A 17,909-nucleotide genomic window follows, 5' to 3' on the forward strand; every position below is an offset into this window, starting at 1 on the left:
GATACGGAAGCATTCACATAACAAGAAGCCTGCAGTGATCTTCATGCAAAGCCTTCTCTAACATGACCTGTCATCATTTGAAAGATGTGATAACATATTTCAGCAGATGATTCTTACAACAAGACTTACATCAACAACAAGGACATGTTGAAAGTTTTAATACCAAAAACCCCAATTCTAAACTATGTCAGCATTTTTGTATGATATTTTCTGCATTGATGATAATTAACTGACCATGTAACAATTGTCCTTGATGGTGACATCCATGGGACAAATATTTTGGGGGTGACTGTCCCAGTGAGAAACACCTTGATGATGACTGTAGAGGTGAGAAATTGTCCTTGATGGTGACTGTCCATGTGACAAATTGTCCTTGATGGTTATTGCTCCTGTGGCAATTGTCCTTGATCATAATTGTCCATGTAAGATGTACCTGTGTAATTATGTAGTTGATGGTGACTGTCCATGTCAGAAACACCATGATGGTGACTGTCCGTGTGACAAGTTGTCGTTGATGATGCTGGTCCATGTGACAATAAGGCCTTGATGATGACTGTCTATGTCAGAAACACCTTGATGGTGACTGTCCATGTGAGAAATTGTCAATGATAGTGACTGTCCATGTGACAAGTTGTCCTTGATGGTTATTGCTCCTGTGGCAATTGTCCTTGATCGTAATTGTCCATGTAAGATGTACCTGTGTACTTTGTGTTTGTATGGTAAGAATGCAATCCTTAGTTTGTCGACGGTTCTGTGTGTTTTTAAATTATGCATGAAACAATATCCAAGTATAATGTCACACCTTTAGTTCATGTACGATCCCATTCTCAAACCAAAACAATAGAGCTCCGCACAGTGAAGCCGACAACCCAAGCACTGCACAGAATATCGCTGTTGTTCATGTTTTCATGAGTGGCAAACTGAAGAGAGAAAGTCGAGATTTTTTCATACGTAAGCATTACAAAATACTAATTGTCAGCTTTATTGGATTAAAAGCCAGGGTTTATCAAGGCCTGGTTTACAATATAATGCCTTATTCGTATGAAGCCATGGAATAATTCACCTACCCAGTGTACCTTGCAGCCAGCCTAGTACCTCCAAGTCCATTCAAGATATTGTGTGCTTCTCGTCTGCACATTTAAATACAACATATGTCATGAGACATTTAACTACATTGAGAAAATATCCTGAAACGTGAAAAACTATTTCCATTTGCGTACCCTTGCAAGCCATACTTTTACGTTAACATATCTGTATAATTATACAAAACAGTATGTAAAGTGCACCAAAAGGCTTGCATTGGATCCATTTGTTCTTATTTCAGAATAAGTGCATTTGTTTACAAACAAGAGAAAAGACCGGTCACGTGATAAGCCTATACCCGGGTGTGGTCACTGGATAAGCTGCTCCTTTCGCGTAATAAGGCAAGCAGAGCCGAGTAAGCCCAGGGGTTTGAGGCTTATGTTTACAAACAAAGCATCAGAATGGTCGACGTACTGGCCCTTTAACTCTAGGGATCACTCTATCTATGTTTGAATGTTATCTATGTGTTTTAGTATACCTGAATATGTTTCAGACCATGTGGATAGTAAAGATCCATTCTTCCTGTCGCCACTGTATATACCTCACAGCAACCGTATCTCATGTTTGGTAGTTGGTGCATCTACACTAGGAGAAGTAAATGTTCTCACAAAAGTGTATATGGTGGTTTAAAACAGTTGTTGGATCAGGGTTACACTGGGTTATTTTCTTTTGGTCAACAAAGGCTTAAGCTACTCCCTGTCTAGACGCTAAGTGCAGGCAGACTTTTAATTAGAACCAAGATCATGTCAAATGTTTTATTTGATCAGAAAGCCTTGTTTTCTTGATGTGTTGGTGTCTGCATGTTTGCTGATCCTTGTTTAGAGTGAGCCTTGTATATAAGATAGCTACACGATAAATCGCAAAGAACAATGTAGAACGAAGCGTGGTTTATTTCACGATAAAACATTGTTCTATCATGACGTCATTTTTGGTGATTCAAATATGCGCTTGCAACTTGATGACGTCATATATTGGACAGCAGTATTTTTGAGAGGGAAGTTCAAGTAAGTTGTTTCCCATAGATGTCACTGGGCTTTGCAGATAAACGCAGTGACTGAATGATCGCATCTAAAAGTGGGAGAGATATGACAATCAGTACTAGGATAAAAGGTAAAGATGATGCGTGAAATACGAAATTTAACTCACCTGTTCATAAAATGGACTTGATGTCAGATTCCATTCAGGGAGTCATCATTATTAAAATTTGGGTAAATATGTACTTTTTATCTAAAAGATGGTACTTGTTGTTACCCTGTCTGGCGCTCGGCATTAAGGGGCTAAAACAATGACTGGTCGGCTCGGAATCATTATACTGTGTCTAAGTGGGGTGTTCATGGTAAACTGTGGCATGGTATCTCAGTGTGCTAGCACTTTAAATCGGCATCAGTCTGGACTAGTACAAGCAGCCACACACACACACAACCATGTTATATAAGTGCAATAATCTTGGACATGACTTTAATCCCCATTTCACCTCACCTAATATTTCAAATAAGAAATAATCGACTTGTGGTCGTTGTTTATCATACAATAAAACACTGCAGGGAGAATAAACAACTTTGGGCTGCACCCACATGGTTTTATTGTATGATAAACAACGACCACTCCTCGTTTATTTCTTAAATAGACTGATCCTTTGCCACTGTCAGTAAAGGTTTTCTTCTAATGTCTTCATGTCTTCAAATTGGCAGATCTTTGTAGAGAAATGCCCTTTGTCACTATCTGTTGGTTCGTTCTCATGAACGTTTGTACCTTTATGTTTGCTGATCCTTGGATAGACTGATCCTTTGTGACTGTCATGGTTTTCTTTTGATGTCTTCATGTAGGCTGATCTTTGTGAAGACTTATCCTTTGTCATCTCCAGTGCGTTCATATTTTCTGATCCTTGTCTTGCTGACTGCGATTTTAATATGATGAACTTCTAGTGTATTCATTTCTAGTCTATTTCTTAACCAATAATTCAACCATGCATTCAATTTTACTGATCTTTGTCAAGAAAAACCTCCATCACCTTCACGTGTGTTGATCCTTGTAGAAACAGAGTGTTAATTGTCCACTGTATTCTCCTTATGAACATCTACTGTATGCATATTTCCTGAACCAACCATTCCCCAATTATTTGTGAGCATTCCCGAATATGTTCTTTTTCCCTTGATGAATGTTCTATGTGTGCAAACTGATCTACTCTATGACAATATTGCAGATACTGACATGTGCTATATAAATTTTTTTGTTTGTGTTTAACGCCGCACCCAGCAATATTCCAGCTATATGACGGCAGTCTGTAAATAATCCAGTCTGGACCAGACAATCCAGTGATTGACATCATGTGCATCGATCCAAGCAATTGGTATACGATGACATGCATCAACCAAGTCAGCGAGCCTGACCACCTGATCCCATTAGTCGCCACTTGCAACAAGCAAATTCTCCTTTTAGGGCAAGCATGGTTTCCTAAAGATCTATTCTACCGTGGATCTTCAGGGGTCTGCTATATAAGAATCTACTGTCAGCTGATTTTAGTGACAATGTTGTCATTGGCAAATGTAATTCACACCACACCCTGACATCCCCTACATCCCTGTCTAAAATGACAGTCAAACATGTTTTCCATTGGTGATTTGTCTCTGTTTGCAAGAACCCATCGGTACTGTAGTCCTGGGAATATCCTCCCTCCGGCACATCACTGACCATTTCTTGGAACCTTCCCAAAGGACTGGACAGTTATGTCTTCAAGTTTCATAATGGCCAAATCCTGGTGTTCATCAACATAAAGGTCATGAGTTGTCCCTGAATACCAATCCTGGACCTTGTATTAATGTGGGCGCTTGTTTCGTATGTCACCACTAGGTCAGATGCATCTAGGAAACAGCTGGTGTGGTTGTCATGGCAACCAGACTAACATGTCTTAGGACTATGTGATATTGTTTTATTTATTTTTATTCACAAGAACATTTGTCAGATAGATGTGTTTTGTATTCTGAAGACAAGATTAGATTTCTTCAGGTGTTTCCTGATGTCAACTTTAACATTCCGTTCATCAAGTGCTTGCATTAAAGACTATTGCCTTCTCATGAGATAACAGATTCTTCTTCAAAATTATCAGACGGGGGTTACATAAGTTTGGAAATGCAATTTATTTTTTACCATCCAGAATTATGTACACTTGTTCAACCCACTTGTCCATTCCACATTAAAATCATGCTAAATTCAGTATCCATAGAGAATTAATTAGCAGTAATTATGACTTATGACCCATTACAGATGGAATTTCATGTACATGTCTGAATTCCAGCCCAAACAATGCAATCATAATCACATTATAAAGTCGTAACAATAATTTAGAACAATCTGTTTACAATGTGCATGGTTATCAAATTTATTTCAGGGACATTTCGAAGGCCTATAAATTATTTCTAAGAACACAAGAGACTTATTTTGGAGTCATCATGGAATTGAGTACATTGTGGTTGTCATGTTCATAGCAATACAAAGCATATGCAGTTTTACAAAATATCAAATTAGGACAATTGTATAGAGCCTACCGGTAATCAATAATGGTAACCTAATTATGCAGTGGAGTATATCATGCAAATTAAATTTAGTCAGGCCAGAGTATGTTTGTAAGCATCACATGTGGGACATATGACATTGTTGAAACATGCTGACTCAGGGATATATTTCCGTTTTTTGACTTGGTTTCATAAACATTATCATTAGTCATCTGTTTTTTTAAATGTATATTTTCAACTCCAGGTTTCTTATTGAAAATCTTTTGTTTTTTATATTGTTATCATGATGAGTAGTCACCAGTTTTTAAGGAAAATGTCAAAAATTATCTTTAATATCAAAGACTTAAACCCGTGATACATTGTACATTTCATGAGGGTTGTGGACATATGGCATGTCGGCACTCTGCAATGAACACGTCCCAGGTGCCATCAGATCAATGTCCGTCACACCATGAGCAGACTAAATGGTGCTAACGACATGTTACTGACAAGATATGGACAACGTTTGGAAACACCGTGTGTGCTGTAACATGCCTTAACATGCCATGAAGCAAGTTCAGCTGAAGCAATAGACATTGTATTGAATTGACATCACAAAGGAGACTTATGACATCTGTGTTGGAGTGGGTCATTTTCTGGTTTATTTTCCCTCTCTTGATATACCTGCTGCAGTATCAGCAACAAACTGACAATGATGTAAAGCATCAGAAGAATCAACATACATTGAAATAATAGACAGTGAAGCTGTATTTTGTAATTAGGAAAATAGCTTGAGCTTATTTGAACAATTTCTTGACACCTGGTGTCTGTATTACTGATTTACAGTGATCAATTCATATCATGTAGTCATTATTTTGCCTTTTACACTCATGGAATCTGTTTTGGCACATAATTGAGACTGATTATTCTCACTGTGTTCGTGTGCATGAGTGCGTGTGTGTGTGTGTGTGTGTGTATTGAATATGTGTATCCTAATCCTTTCATTTCAATCTGAACCTTAATATATTTACAACAGGATAGAAACAAGTTCTACACCCTATTCCAGTTTCACCGTATCCATTAAATAACAACAGTTCATAGAGCATGTTTCATTGTCCAGGCATCAATATGGCTGACAAGTCACCAAGTGCGGAAGATGCACATTGTTCTGGGCCAATTGCCCTGCCCGATCTTCTAGGAGGTATCATCTCTCGTGTTATGTCAAGCTGACAGTTCGTGTCTTCGAGAACCTAAGATGTCGGAAATGGCATCATCTCCAAACAACTTCAACCAGTCTGTTCCAGTTTCGCGGCAACTGTCCACGCGTGACTGACTTCACATTCACAACTCACTGGAGATGCAAGATCATCAATAATTTACACAGTTGCTCCAAATATGATTTTGTTCACGACACAGCCGAGGAATTGCCATTGTCGTTTGCTTTTTGCCCCCACTTGTTTTATCCTTTAAGTGATAAGAATGCCCGTACTTCATGTCTTTCATGTTAGTTTTAGTAGATTATGGTTCTTTGTAGGAAGGAACAATGTCAAGCATACCTACCAAGGCAGGAGGATTTAGGTTATTCCTCTGTCAACAGAATAATAATATATAGCAGTGATGTAAGAAAAAGACATGACATAGGCCCTCCCCCTGCAGTGCACCACATCCAAGACATGAATATCTAATATGCTTTTTAAATTCAGCAATGCATTATTGATTTCAATGCATTCCTTAAAATAAAAGCACCACAGAAAACCTGTCAGTCATCTTAAAAGTCCATTGAAGGATTCTGACTCTTTCATAAACATGTGTTTAACCAATTCTAGAAGTGTAGGGTGTAGGGTGGTACAGTGGTAAATGCATCTTCTCATCATGGATTAGGCTGATGTTCTTTTGCCAGGATTGCTACAATAGGTGATTCTTACATCAGATGTCCCTTGTCATGAAGATGTCCCTACAATATTGATAGTATTCGTGTGAATCAATTCACATACATAGACACAATGCATCTTCCCAAGGCAAGAGAGTTAACTGACTATAAAAGTCCAGTTTCCACCCTTGCCGAAGTAGGTTGGAATTACTGGGCTCGATCATAGCGCTACCAGTGGCTATAACCAGTTATGTCCCTTCTAAGCCTCTTCTATGGACCAATCAGATTCCATCTCTCGTATCACTTGCGTTTGCTTCACACAAAATGGTGGCGCCCAGTCAAAACGATCTGATCGATAATCAAGATCTATATTGTGATAAAATGGGTCTTACATCGCGAAATGCATCAAATCACGTGTGCACCTTGATTAAAAACATGAAAAGATTTGGAAAATATCTGTTGACATCGAGTTGGCGGTGCACATGCTGTGCAAATCCTGCAATCGACAGTTTACGAACCGGATTTCGATTTCGGTGCGCGAATTTGATTGGACTATGCACAGACTCGTTAGTCCATCCAAAATGTAACTCCATGATACCAGCCTAGTTCGGCAAGGGTGGAAACTGGACTTTTATAGTCAGTTAACTCTCTTGGTCCGGGAAGATGAGACACAATGTGGCATGTCTGTTGTTGACAGAAAAACTTCTAGTGTCGGCTCATGAATTGTGTAATGTAAGGCCCAGGTGGCCAAGCAGTCAAAGGTGCAGCAGTTCTCTGTGCAGAGTTGCTGGTCAGGGGTTTGAATCCCAGATTCACCCTACCTATCATCCTTCATCTGTCAGCACTTTGCTGTTGTACATCAAACTATGAAATAACTCAAAGAATCTGTAACTTGAGTCACTTAGGTCTTTCTTCATAAAATGTTTACTGTTTACTCACTGTATCTAATTAAGGAGGTGGGCTACCTGGTGGTTAATGCGTTCGCTCGTCATGCCCAAGGCCCGGGTTCAATTCCCACATGGGTACAATGAGTGAAGCCCATTTATAGTGTCACCCACCGTGATATTGCTGGAATATTGCTAATGGTGACGTAAAACAATACTCAGTCATTAATTCATGTTTGTGATCCTTTCAGGTTGCTATCAAATTAATCGAAACTCGTAGGATTAAGGAGGAGTACTTGCGGCAGAACATGCACAGGGAGGCCCGGATACTAGGGCAATTGAGACATCCCAACATCATCCGGCTGTATGAAACACTCAAGGTAAGAACTCGCTAACTTCACTCACCCTTAATGAATCCATGTTTGGGCCTGTTTGTACCAAATAAGAGGCTGTGTTGTCTGTGACGATTGAATAATGCTCAAATGTTTTTGAAGGTGTGTTTTTATTAATAAATGTGATGTGTCCATGTTTGGGGCTGACTTTGCTGAAGAGGAGGTCAAGCTGTGGACATACCCATTTTGTTGAAAACTTATTTAGTTATATATTTTCTCAAAACAGCATCATGTATCCATGTTTTTGGTGTGTTTAGTCTAAGGTAAGGTTTTCCAAATAAATTATTGTAACTAGATGTGGATACATTTTGTAAGCTATGATTTGATATGACAGGTGCACAAAGAACCAGCTGTTTAAAGAAAGATATTGATACCTAGCATTATGTAAAATATTAAATATGATAAACATTTTAAAATTCACATAACCATATTCAGGGCTCTTTGTAGAAGCAGGGCGGTGAGGTAGCCTAGTGGTTAAAGCGTTCCCTCATCACACCAATGGCCCTGGTTCGAATCCCGATATGGGTACAATGTGTAAAGCCCATTTTCCCTCCGTTATATTGCTGAAATATTGCAAAAAAGCAGCGTAAAACCACACTCACTCACTCATTCACTCACTCACTCACTCATTTTGGAAACAAAACAAACCTTTGTACAGCATATGATTTGTACATATAGAGCAATCTTGATCATTAGTATGCTAGTTCCTGATGAGCTCCTTGTCATGGTATGTCTGACTGTGTATTCTGATATATGGGATATGTGTTTAAAATGTTCAGGGCAGGTGATGATGGAGGAGAGGCCCTTACTCTGAAAATGTTGTAACAGTCATCGGATACTTAAACATGAATCACTAAGGGGATCTGCAGATCCTCATACTTACCTAAGAAAAAAATAAAGTTGGATGGTCATCATACTATTGACCACTGGTTTTCTGCATGGTTTTGACCTGATTACATACACTCTTCCGAGATGTAGCTGTACTAAGGCTGATGAGGGCCTTGCGCCACAAAGCGATGCTTGTTTTCTGTTATGGATACCAGGACAGGTAATACCTTAACTCACATCAATGTTCATTTTGAAAAGTCAAAAGCCCCCGAATCTATTCAACAATGTTGCTTTTATTGTACTTACTCATTTAACCCAGTTTCAAACTGCAATATCAGTATACGTTTCCAATGTGCAAATGTTTTATTATTATTATCACTTAATCAGACACCGTCCAGGATTAACCAAAAAATCTATCTGAACCTGAAGCACTAAAACCTCATTGAAATGTGTCCTCATCCCACTGAGTCAAGTTGCCTAAGACTAGGGAGGCGTTATCTGTGACAGATGACAGCATCCTGTTATAGTTCATCTGGATGGTCGTCAGTATCAGTGTTATGTAGTATGTATCAACACTGTCATATCTGTCATTTACAACAATGGTGTCATCTCCGCACTCAGCAGTATTCCAGCTGTATGACGCAATCACTGAACAGATCAACTGATCCATTAAATTGCCTCTTATGACAAGCAAGGGATGCTGGGGACCTATTCTTACTGGGAATCTCAAGTGGTATTTGAAAATGTAAAATGAACAAACCATACCTTTTATTATTTCCAAGAAATCATTAATCCTTGTGAATGGTTAAAGGATGTTTTCTATGTTCAAAAAGACAACCAGAGAATAATTAGTCTTGATTGTCTGCCGATACAGATTCCATTGGTAGAAACGGCAAAATAGTGATAAAAATCATCATTAGCAGCCTTTTGAAGCGGGACTGGAGACTTAAGATTCTGTTGTTATTTGACCTCTGCTGCCACCTGGGATTTTAATTCAGAAAGATTATCGACATTAGATGTTATTCTGCCATGTACTTCTACAAGTGGTCCCAGTGAATTCTTTTGGCGCATGCCACGTCAAGTCAAAGGTCAAGGTCATGAGATAGAAAATAACAAAAATGTTTATCATTAAACTTTCTCAAAAAGTACTGATTTGTCATTATACAAGATAGGTTGGGGTTCTCTAGGTTGGGGCTCATTTTTGTAAAGGTTTAAGATCAGCCAAAGGTCAAGGTCAGCATTCAAGTTTTTGTAAAACAAAATATAGTTATACCATTGGGGTCACTTTATGAGGCATGCTTACTTCTACTGCATGGTACTTTATGCTCACATCTTCTTGACAATTCCAAACACCATATGTCAGTTGAATTTATGGCAAAGGTCAAGGTCACCTAAGGTAATTGCGCAGTGTAGATGTATCTGACTTTCATTTGAATATGGTGCAAAGATTATTGACATTAGATGATATCTTCCTATGAGAAGATCAAAGGTCAAGGTCAGAAGGTCAGAAATCTCACGAATAAGCTTACGCTTCCAGTTTCCCAAAAAAGCATTAAATGCATTAAACTAAGTATATGTCTTCGTTAGGATGGGGCCCTGCTCTGGAAAGGTTTTGGTAAGAAAAGTCAAAGATCAAGATCAACACAAACCATGGTTATACCATTGTCTGTTTTTGAGACATGGTTACCTCTTTAGCCATGAAACTTTGTTTTTTCATGTTTCTTTACAAATACACATGAAATGTGACATGTCTATCATAGGTCAAGGTCTTTTTTGAGGTTATTATGAAACATTGTCACTTACGTTGGATGTCTACTTCTACAATCCTGAGACTTGGATAATGTTAAAAAGTTGTCTTGATTAAGGTCAAGGTCAATATTGTTTTCACATTGAAAGTACATGGCATGATAATATTTTGAGAGCTTTGAGGAAACAGCTGTAAAAGTGCAGCTCCTGTTTTCACAAACAGGTCTTGTTCTTGCAGTGATGATTGTCTTGTTTATATGGTACTACATCATTTAAAATACTCATAGACATAATCAATGAGAGCAGTTGAGGTTGATAATAATGAAGAATGAGAAACAAAACTTGTGTAATAAATAAATAACGAATGGTGATTATGAAGAGCTATGTGTACTTAAGTCTATAGTGAACTGACAACAAAACCATGTATATTTTATCAGTCGGTTGTTGTTGTTTTCTAAGCCAATGCTTAGTAACTGATGCTCCATTACAAAGCAGTAGCCCTGTGAAGATCCGGGTAATATAGGTCTTCATGCCCTAAAAGGCGACTATGCTTGTCGAAAGGGGCGACTAACAGGGATCAGGTGGTCAGACTCGCTGACTTGGTTGATGCATGTCATCTGTCCCAATTGTGTGGATCGATGCTCATGATATTAATCTCTGGATTGTCTGGTCCAGACTCGATTATGTACAGACCACTGTCATATAGCTGGAATATTGCTGAGTGCGGCATTAAACAAACAAACAAACAAACTAATATAGGTCTTCTGTAATCCATGGTTGTCTGAAGATTAGGCTCTACACATAGCTGCAATGAATAAAGCACATTCTTGCTATTCTTTTTTTTTTAATTTTCCTGGAATATTGATGAAAGCAGTGTAAAACCTAACCTTGCTCTCAAATTCCTAAACGTCCACTTTTTGATTATTTGGCTTCTAAGGCAAATAAACCAACCCATCAGTCAATTATTGGATATTGGATAGATGTAAGTTTGTAATTGACCTATGTTATATTTTGATTGGCAGAATCTTAATCAACTGCACTACCATATATAAAATTAAAGTGTTTGATAAATATTGAAATTGACAAATCTTTTGCAAACACATCATCCCGCCAGCTGTTTGTTTGAGAAATGGACTTGATAATGCACAAGGTATTTACTCTGTTGTCCAATGCTTCATCTAATCAAGAGGCAGATAATCTTGTCATCTTGCCTCATTTTACCTTCATATCACCACACCTCCACAACTTCTGATAACACTGATGGATGGTAATCCTTTTATAGCAATAATGCCCAAAGCAGTGACAGATTGTTGGCTGTACACTATAGAAGGATATCATTGTGTTCGTGTGTGTCACAGAGACAAGTGAGAAGCTAGGAAGAGGATTTAGGATGACATGTTTGCTTCAATTCAAAATCATTAAATTGACTATAATTGTATTATAATTTTCAATCAGTGTCAAAATATGAAATCATTTAATCCAATTTATTAACTACTGAAACTTTTAAAAGAAAATATTAGTGTAAAAATGAGATGAGCATAATAAAATTCCTTTAACAACATATTTAGCTCTTATCACACTTATTTATGATACAATCCCCACCTTTAGTTTCATCCAGAAGTGTATAACTAAAAAGGAACTTTAATAATAATCTATATATTTTTCATGTATTTACTTTTCTCATGGCTCTGTGATAAAATGTGAAAGATTATCATGGGTGGAAATACCAAGATGACATGGTGTATGTGTTGGGAAAACTTGAGACATGACCCTTATACAATCTGGTAATCGACGACTTTGTTGTTGAGTGGCGGCTGTCTTCTCCGGCAGGTAGGGTGGTTAATGCAATCGACATGGTTTTGTTACTGAGCATCTAAGATGGGGGGAAAAATGTCTCATAGTAAGAACCCGGAAATTTGTCACTGTGCTTTGAAGGGATTTATTTAAAGAAAGCATGCTGATTAATATTTTTTTGTTTTCAAGGAGATATTGTTTAGAACTTTGAAGTGGCTTGCTTACAATTTTGACATATTTGTAATAAACAATCATGTCAAAGAAATGGGATGTAAAAATGACACTTTGGTTTTGGGTTAGTCTTTTTAGATGTAGATTTTAAACTTTAAATGATAGATTATCTTGATACAAAGTGATATCATTATCAGTAAATATGTTTTGTTTATGTTATAATTATCAAGTCAATGTATTGTAATAATAGATCACAGATACTGAATTATTTATCTCTGGGAGATAAAGTAGCGCTATGGTTGAAACATTTGCTCTCCACACCAAAGACCAGGGTTAGAATCCCAACATGGTGCAATTTGCAAAAGTGATTCATGAATATTATAGCTATCAATGCTGCTGAACATAATTTCTCTCAATCGCTGACCCTGTTTAAGTTCCCCTGAACATGCCTTGGTGATATTTACCAAGACAAATGTTCATCATCTTTGGCTTATATTTGTTGAGGAAGTTGACCAGGGTCAACTTGCACAAAGCGATCTTAGCGCTAAGATGATCGTAACTCCCATACTTTAACATAGGCTTACAATAGTCTTAGCGCTAAGATCGTTTTGTGCAAGTGGGCCCAGGTCTATTTGAATGGATGCAGGGTTTGAGTCCACAAAAATTGGACTTAAACATTTGTGTAGGCAATATTACTAAAAGCGAAATAAAAAATGTCTACCTTATACACATATTTTTAAAATCCTTGAAATTCATACCACAGCTTTAGGTTAAGTTGCATCAGATACAAATAATTTAAACCACAGCCAGTATTTCAAACAATTACTTCTTGATATTCTTCCCAAAGTTCCATGATGGTCAGAGTCTGTAAAAATATGATCCAATTTTTATTCCTCTAAAAATTCGACGCATTTCCAAAACCTCCAAGCACCCCTATCTCTGAGCACCAGCTCTGAATAATAACTAATCCCTATTGAAGACGCATTTTCACCAATTCAATGGCGCCAAGTCTTCAAGCACATGTATTCATAAACCTATTGGCATCCTCTTGCGGCTAGAGTGTGATACTGGAAGATGGCACGACAATAAACCTATGTGGGTGTAAAATTATCTCTCTCGATATTTGCTAGCCACATCAACTAATTAGCCATGGTAAAATATTCATTGACAATAAGGTGGAATTGGTCGGAATGCCTCTCGACGTGGTTCTTGGTCCCTAGACTTTGGTACTGTCTGTCTTTGGGGAGATTTCAACCAATCACTAATACCCTTCGTGGTTTGATGTTAGTCTGAGCCCTAGATCTGCCAGCCTCTCTTTGTAACACTCTGAAATTGACGAGATAATGAAAATGGGGATTTCAGTAAAAGTGAGATTGACAACGTTTAGTTTTGTATATTGCACCATATGAGCTTTTGTGATTTTTGCAGTGAAATGGGCATAAATGCTGTGTTGAAGTTAATTTATTGAAAAAAGTGTGTTTGTATATTGCAATATGTTGATGAAAATGATAAATATATGTAGTTAATTGTAAAGAACATCATGATTCTTGATGCTGTTGACTTTAATCATGTTAAATACATTGTTAATTGTCTATCTACCTGTGACTCTGATCATGTTTTTTAAATTAGCAATTCAGAATTTATTTATTTCATTGCAAATATAACAAATGAGAGATGAAAATTAAAAATCTAATTCATAATACTTACACAAAATATATGAGTAAAATTCTTGTGAGTACAAAATACTGATCCTTTTGATACACAAGTAGTTTTGAAATTGATACACCACAACATTGTACATTGTTGTCAATTTCACCGAAATGTAAACCAGATGATGTACATTTCGCTCTCCACAGTGTATCATGTTCCCACCTTGATGTAATCTACCTCAGTTGCAATGTACATTAACACCCCAATAGAATACCTCTCAAGCTATGCAACCTAAAATGAGGATCAGATAGCAGACTTTGCGAATCAAGATGATTTGTGATAAGCGCGAGACGTAAATTTACCAATGAGCTAATCTTCGTGATGTGGGGAGATGGATCTTATGTCAAGCATTGTCAAATGCCATGAACTGCCTATCACTTGATAAGTACCAGTAGATAAAGAGGGATATGGACTGGTACAAGCCTCGCGTATCTCACCTGGTGTTTGCTTTATTGTATGTATTACAAGCTACAAGGTCTTGGCATGTATGGAGGTTATGTGATGGTCCTTAAAGCAATCTGCTTGAGTCATTCTAGGGATAGACCTAGCAGTGTTAATCAGATTATGTTGAGTTGGATACCAGCTCAAAAAGTCATATCCATTTTAAAATGACTTTGCATATGATTATTACTGCTGTGGTAAAGATGGCCTGGCTTATCTTTTTGAGTCGAAATCCTTGCCAGATGTATTTTGTGCACACAGCCTTAGATAGATCTTGACTGGACTGAATTCCCAGCTAGATCTATTGTTTTGACTGAATTCCCAGCTAGATCTATTGTTTTGACTGGATTCCTGGCTAGATCTATTGTTTTGACTGAATTCTCAGCTAGATCTATTGTTTTGACTGGATTCCTGGCTAGATCTATTGTTTTGACTGAATTCCCAGCTAGATCTATTGTTTTGACTGGATTCCTGGCTAGATCTATTGTTTTGACTGAATTCCCAGCTAGATCTATTGTTTTGACTGGATTCCTGGCTAGACATTTTGTTTTGACTGAAATCCAAGTCAGATCCCATTTTGACTGAATGCCATGTCAAATTCCGTTTTGACTGAGTTCCTAGATATATCCTGTTGTGACTGTATTCCTAGCTACCTCATTCTTTTCACTGATTTCCTTGCTAGATCTATTTGCTTTCACGATTTCCTAGCTAGATCTTTCGTTTTGATTGAATTCCTAGCCAGATCCTGTTTTGACTGAGTCTCAAGGCAGATCTTGCTTTTACTGAATTCCTAGCTTGGTCTTGTTTTGACTCTATTCCTAGCTAGATATTTCTTCAACTTAACATCTCTCAGATGTGACCAACACCATAGTCTCAAGTGGCTTCCTTTCTGATCTTGTAATCACAGTTGCAACTACAAAAATCAGTTGAATATGATAATAATAGTCGTTTGTATAGTGCCTTTCTTCAGTTAGTGATAACTGCTCAAAGGCGCTAGAGAATGGCATATGGTTCTGTAGTTTACCTGTCTGAAGGAGTGAGTTCTTGAATGTATCAGAGATGATCTGGAAGATTGTTGCCCAGTACTGGTCCAGCCTTAGCAAAGGCTCCAAATATAGAACTTTGCTGTTGGTGTCCTATCTAAATTTTGTAGACTAACATCTAGTCTCTGAAATGAACATATCATTCCGAAAAAAAAACAGTTGTTAAATTATTTTAATAAGAATATAATAAAAAGGAGCCCAGAGACTTTCGTCATTTTTCTGATACTTCAGTAATCTAGACTTGCCAAACATTATAGACTTTCATGTATTGGATATATTTGTATCAGGGTCTGTATGACAGACTAATAACATGATCTGGATCCATATGTACACTATCTGAATGTTGGATAACTGAAAATCAGATCCAAAGTTGTTCCATTTTTTGCATTACCTCAAGTGTATCATGACCTTGATTATCAGAAAAATAGTTGCTTGTTTACATAGTGTTTTGTGTGTCTGTGGGCAGGCCTGAATCACGCTAGCTACTACATATTGATACTGATTGACATTTAAACAGTGTATGTTTCATGTCATGCCGTGTACATTGCAGTCGTGGGTGTAGGTAGCTCAGTATTTAGTGTGTTGTCTTGCAAGGTACCTAGGTTTGACTCATACTTTGGTAAAAACATCTTTCGGGATAATCAGATTGGGCAACGGATCAAAACATTAATATATAAACTTGTCAGCTATTAGTGAACATTTATTATTTATATTTTTGGCTCATTGAGTGTGGTATTAAGCAACAAACAATAACAAGACCACCTGACTGAAAGCCAAGTGAGCTTATGTCATGGTCTGTTTCCGAAGTACTCATACTTTCAATATGACCGCAACATTCACAGGATTTATGTTGTAAATCTAAGGAAGTTTTATTTTGTAAATTGAAAAATATTCCTTGCGGAAATGAAAAACATTTATTTTTCTGAACATAATCTGATATTAGAACAGATTATCCATAGATAAATATTACAGTTCAAAGAGAGGTTTGGGCTGTATTTTGATCCTTGGTAGAAATGATTTGAGATACAAATAGTGTTTCATATGATCACCACCACTTTTTTAATTTATTTTTATGAATAGCAAAACTCTTGTGGATGATTTTATGGATAAATTGAAAGATTATTGCACTTATATAGCGTCGTGCATGCATGTGTGTGTGTGTGGCTGCTTGTACTAGTCCGAGCTGATGCCGATTTTGCAGTGCTAGCACACTGAGATACCATGCTGCAGTTTAACATGAATACCCCACTCAGGCACAGTATACTGACTCCGAGCCGACCAGTCCTTGTTTTAGCCCTTTAATGCCGAGCGCAAGACAGGGTAACAACAAGTACCATCTCTTAACGTCTTTTGGTATGACAGAGCCGGGGATCAAACCCCGGACCTTCCGCTCTCCGGGCGGATGCTCTACCACTAGACCACGGAGGCAGTCCCATTTGCTGGAAAGTGATGACACCAGGTGTTCACAAAAAGGGTAAACATGTCCTTCCCTTGTAGTAGCACCCGCCACTTACACAATTTGCCTTAAAAAAGTAAGTGTTTGACGCCACACGTCAGTACTCCCACCATAAGTGGCCTGTAAACAATCGCGCCTTGACCAGACAAGTGATGTACCAGACAATTCAGTGACATAATACTGCATGTCCTGATTTCTTTGAAATTAAAAACAAAATAGTATTTTTGAATTATGTCTGCTGTGTGACAAGTGCAGAGTGTCTGCTTCCCATGAGTAAGAGAAACAATGTTCCATGTCCCAAACTACCCAAGCTGATTATGTCCATTTCAAAATTTCAAAATTCTTAATGAATTATTTTAGTCACATGACTCCCATCCTTCCTTCCCTTTTCTTTGCCTCCCTCCCTCACTCATTCACAAACACAATGGAACTATCACAACAAAGATGCGCCATTGAATCATCTCATGCTAATGTGCCCGATCGATAGATACTTTTCCCAAATACACCATCTCCGATCTTATGCAATGATATAATCCAAGACAGGAAATACATAGTGCCATTGTCTTGCATCATTAAATAGACATGAAAAGATAACTGCTATTGACAAGTATGCACATCTGTGTGAGCATGTCAAGAAGGAGGTATTACACGCCATTGATTTATGGATTGATCAGCAAATACACATAGTGTCTCTAAAGATGCTTCAATTTACTCACAAATTAACTATGTCCTAATACACCAACAGTGTATATTTATTATGAATAGATAAAAAGTTCTAAATAGACATAATACAATGGATAAGGGACTGGAAATAATTAATTTATTCCTTCTACAGTTTCAAGTAAAACCTCTTACATTATTATAATAATGATGTCAACTTTTGAGGAACAATTGAGCGTGCTCTTTATGCAAATTATTTTTCAAAGAGTGTCATTCAACTTGCTCAATAGTTGTTTGATCAGTGTTCAACTTTCAAAGCCTCAGTAAAGCTTTCAAACAG

At 37.5% G+C, this 17,909-nt stretch overlaps 1 protein-coding gene across 5 annotated transcripts in view; it reads left to right on the plus strand.

The window, feature by feature from the left end:
- Nucleotides 1-17,909, plus strand: part of LOC124141191 (serine/threonine-protein kinase MARK1-like) — a 267,102-nt gene that overhangs the window by 14,042 nt on the left and 235,151 nt on the right. For all 5 annotated transcript variants that reach the window (XM_046509131.2, XM_046509137.2, XM_046509145.2 and 2 more), the window contains exon 2: nt 7,580-7,708. In XM_046509131.2, coding sequence (XP_046365087.1) covers nt 7,580-7,708 — 129 coding nt within the window. The remainder of the gene's footprint in view (nt 1-7,579; nt 7,709-17,909) is intronic.

This window comes from Haliotis rufescens, unplaced genomic scaffold (genome assembly GCF_023055435.1).
Source record: "Haliotis rufescens isolate VD_foot unplaced genomic scaffold, xgHalRufe1.0.p SCAF_2, whole genome shotgun sequence".
Lineage (NCBI taxonomy): Eukaryota > Metazoa > Mollusca > Gastropoda > Lepetellida > Haliotidae > Haliotis > Haliotis rufescens.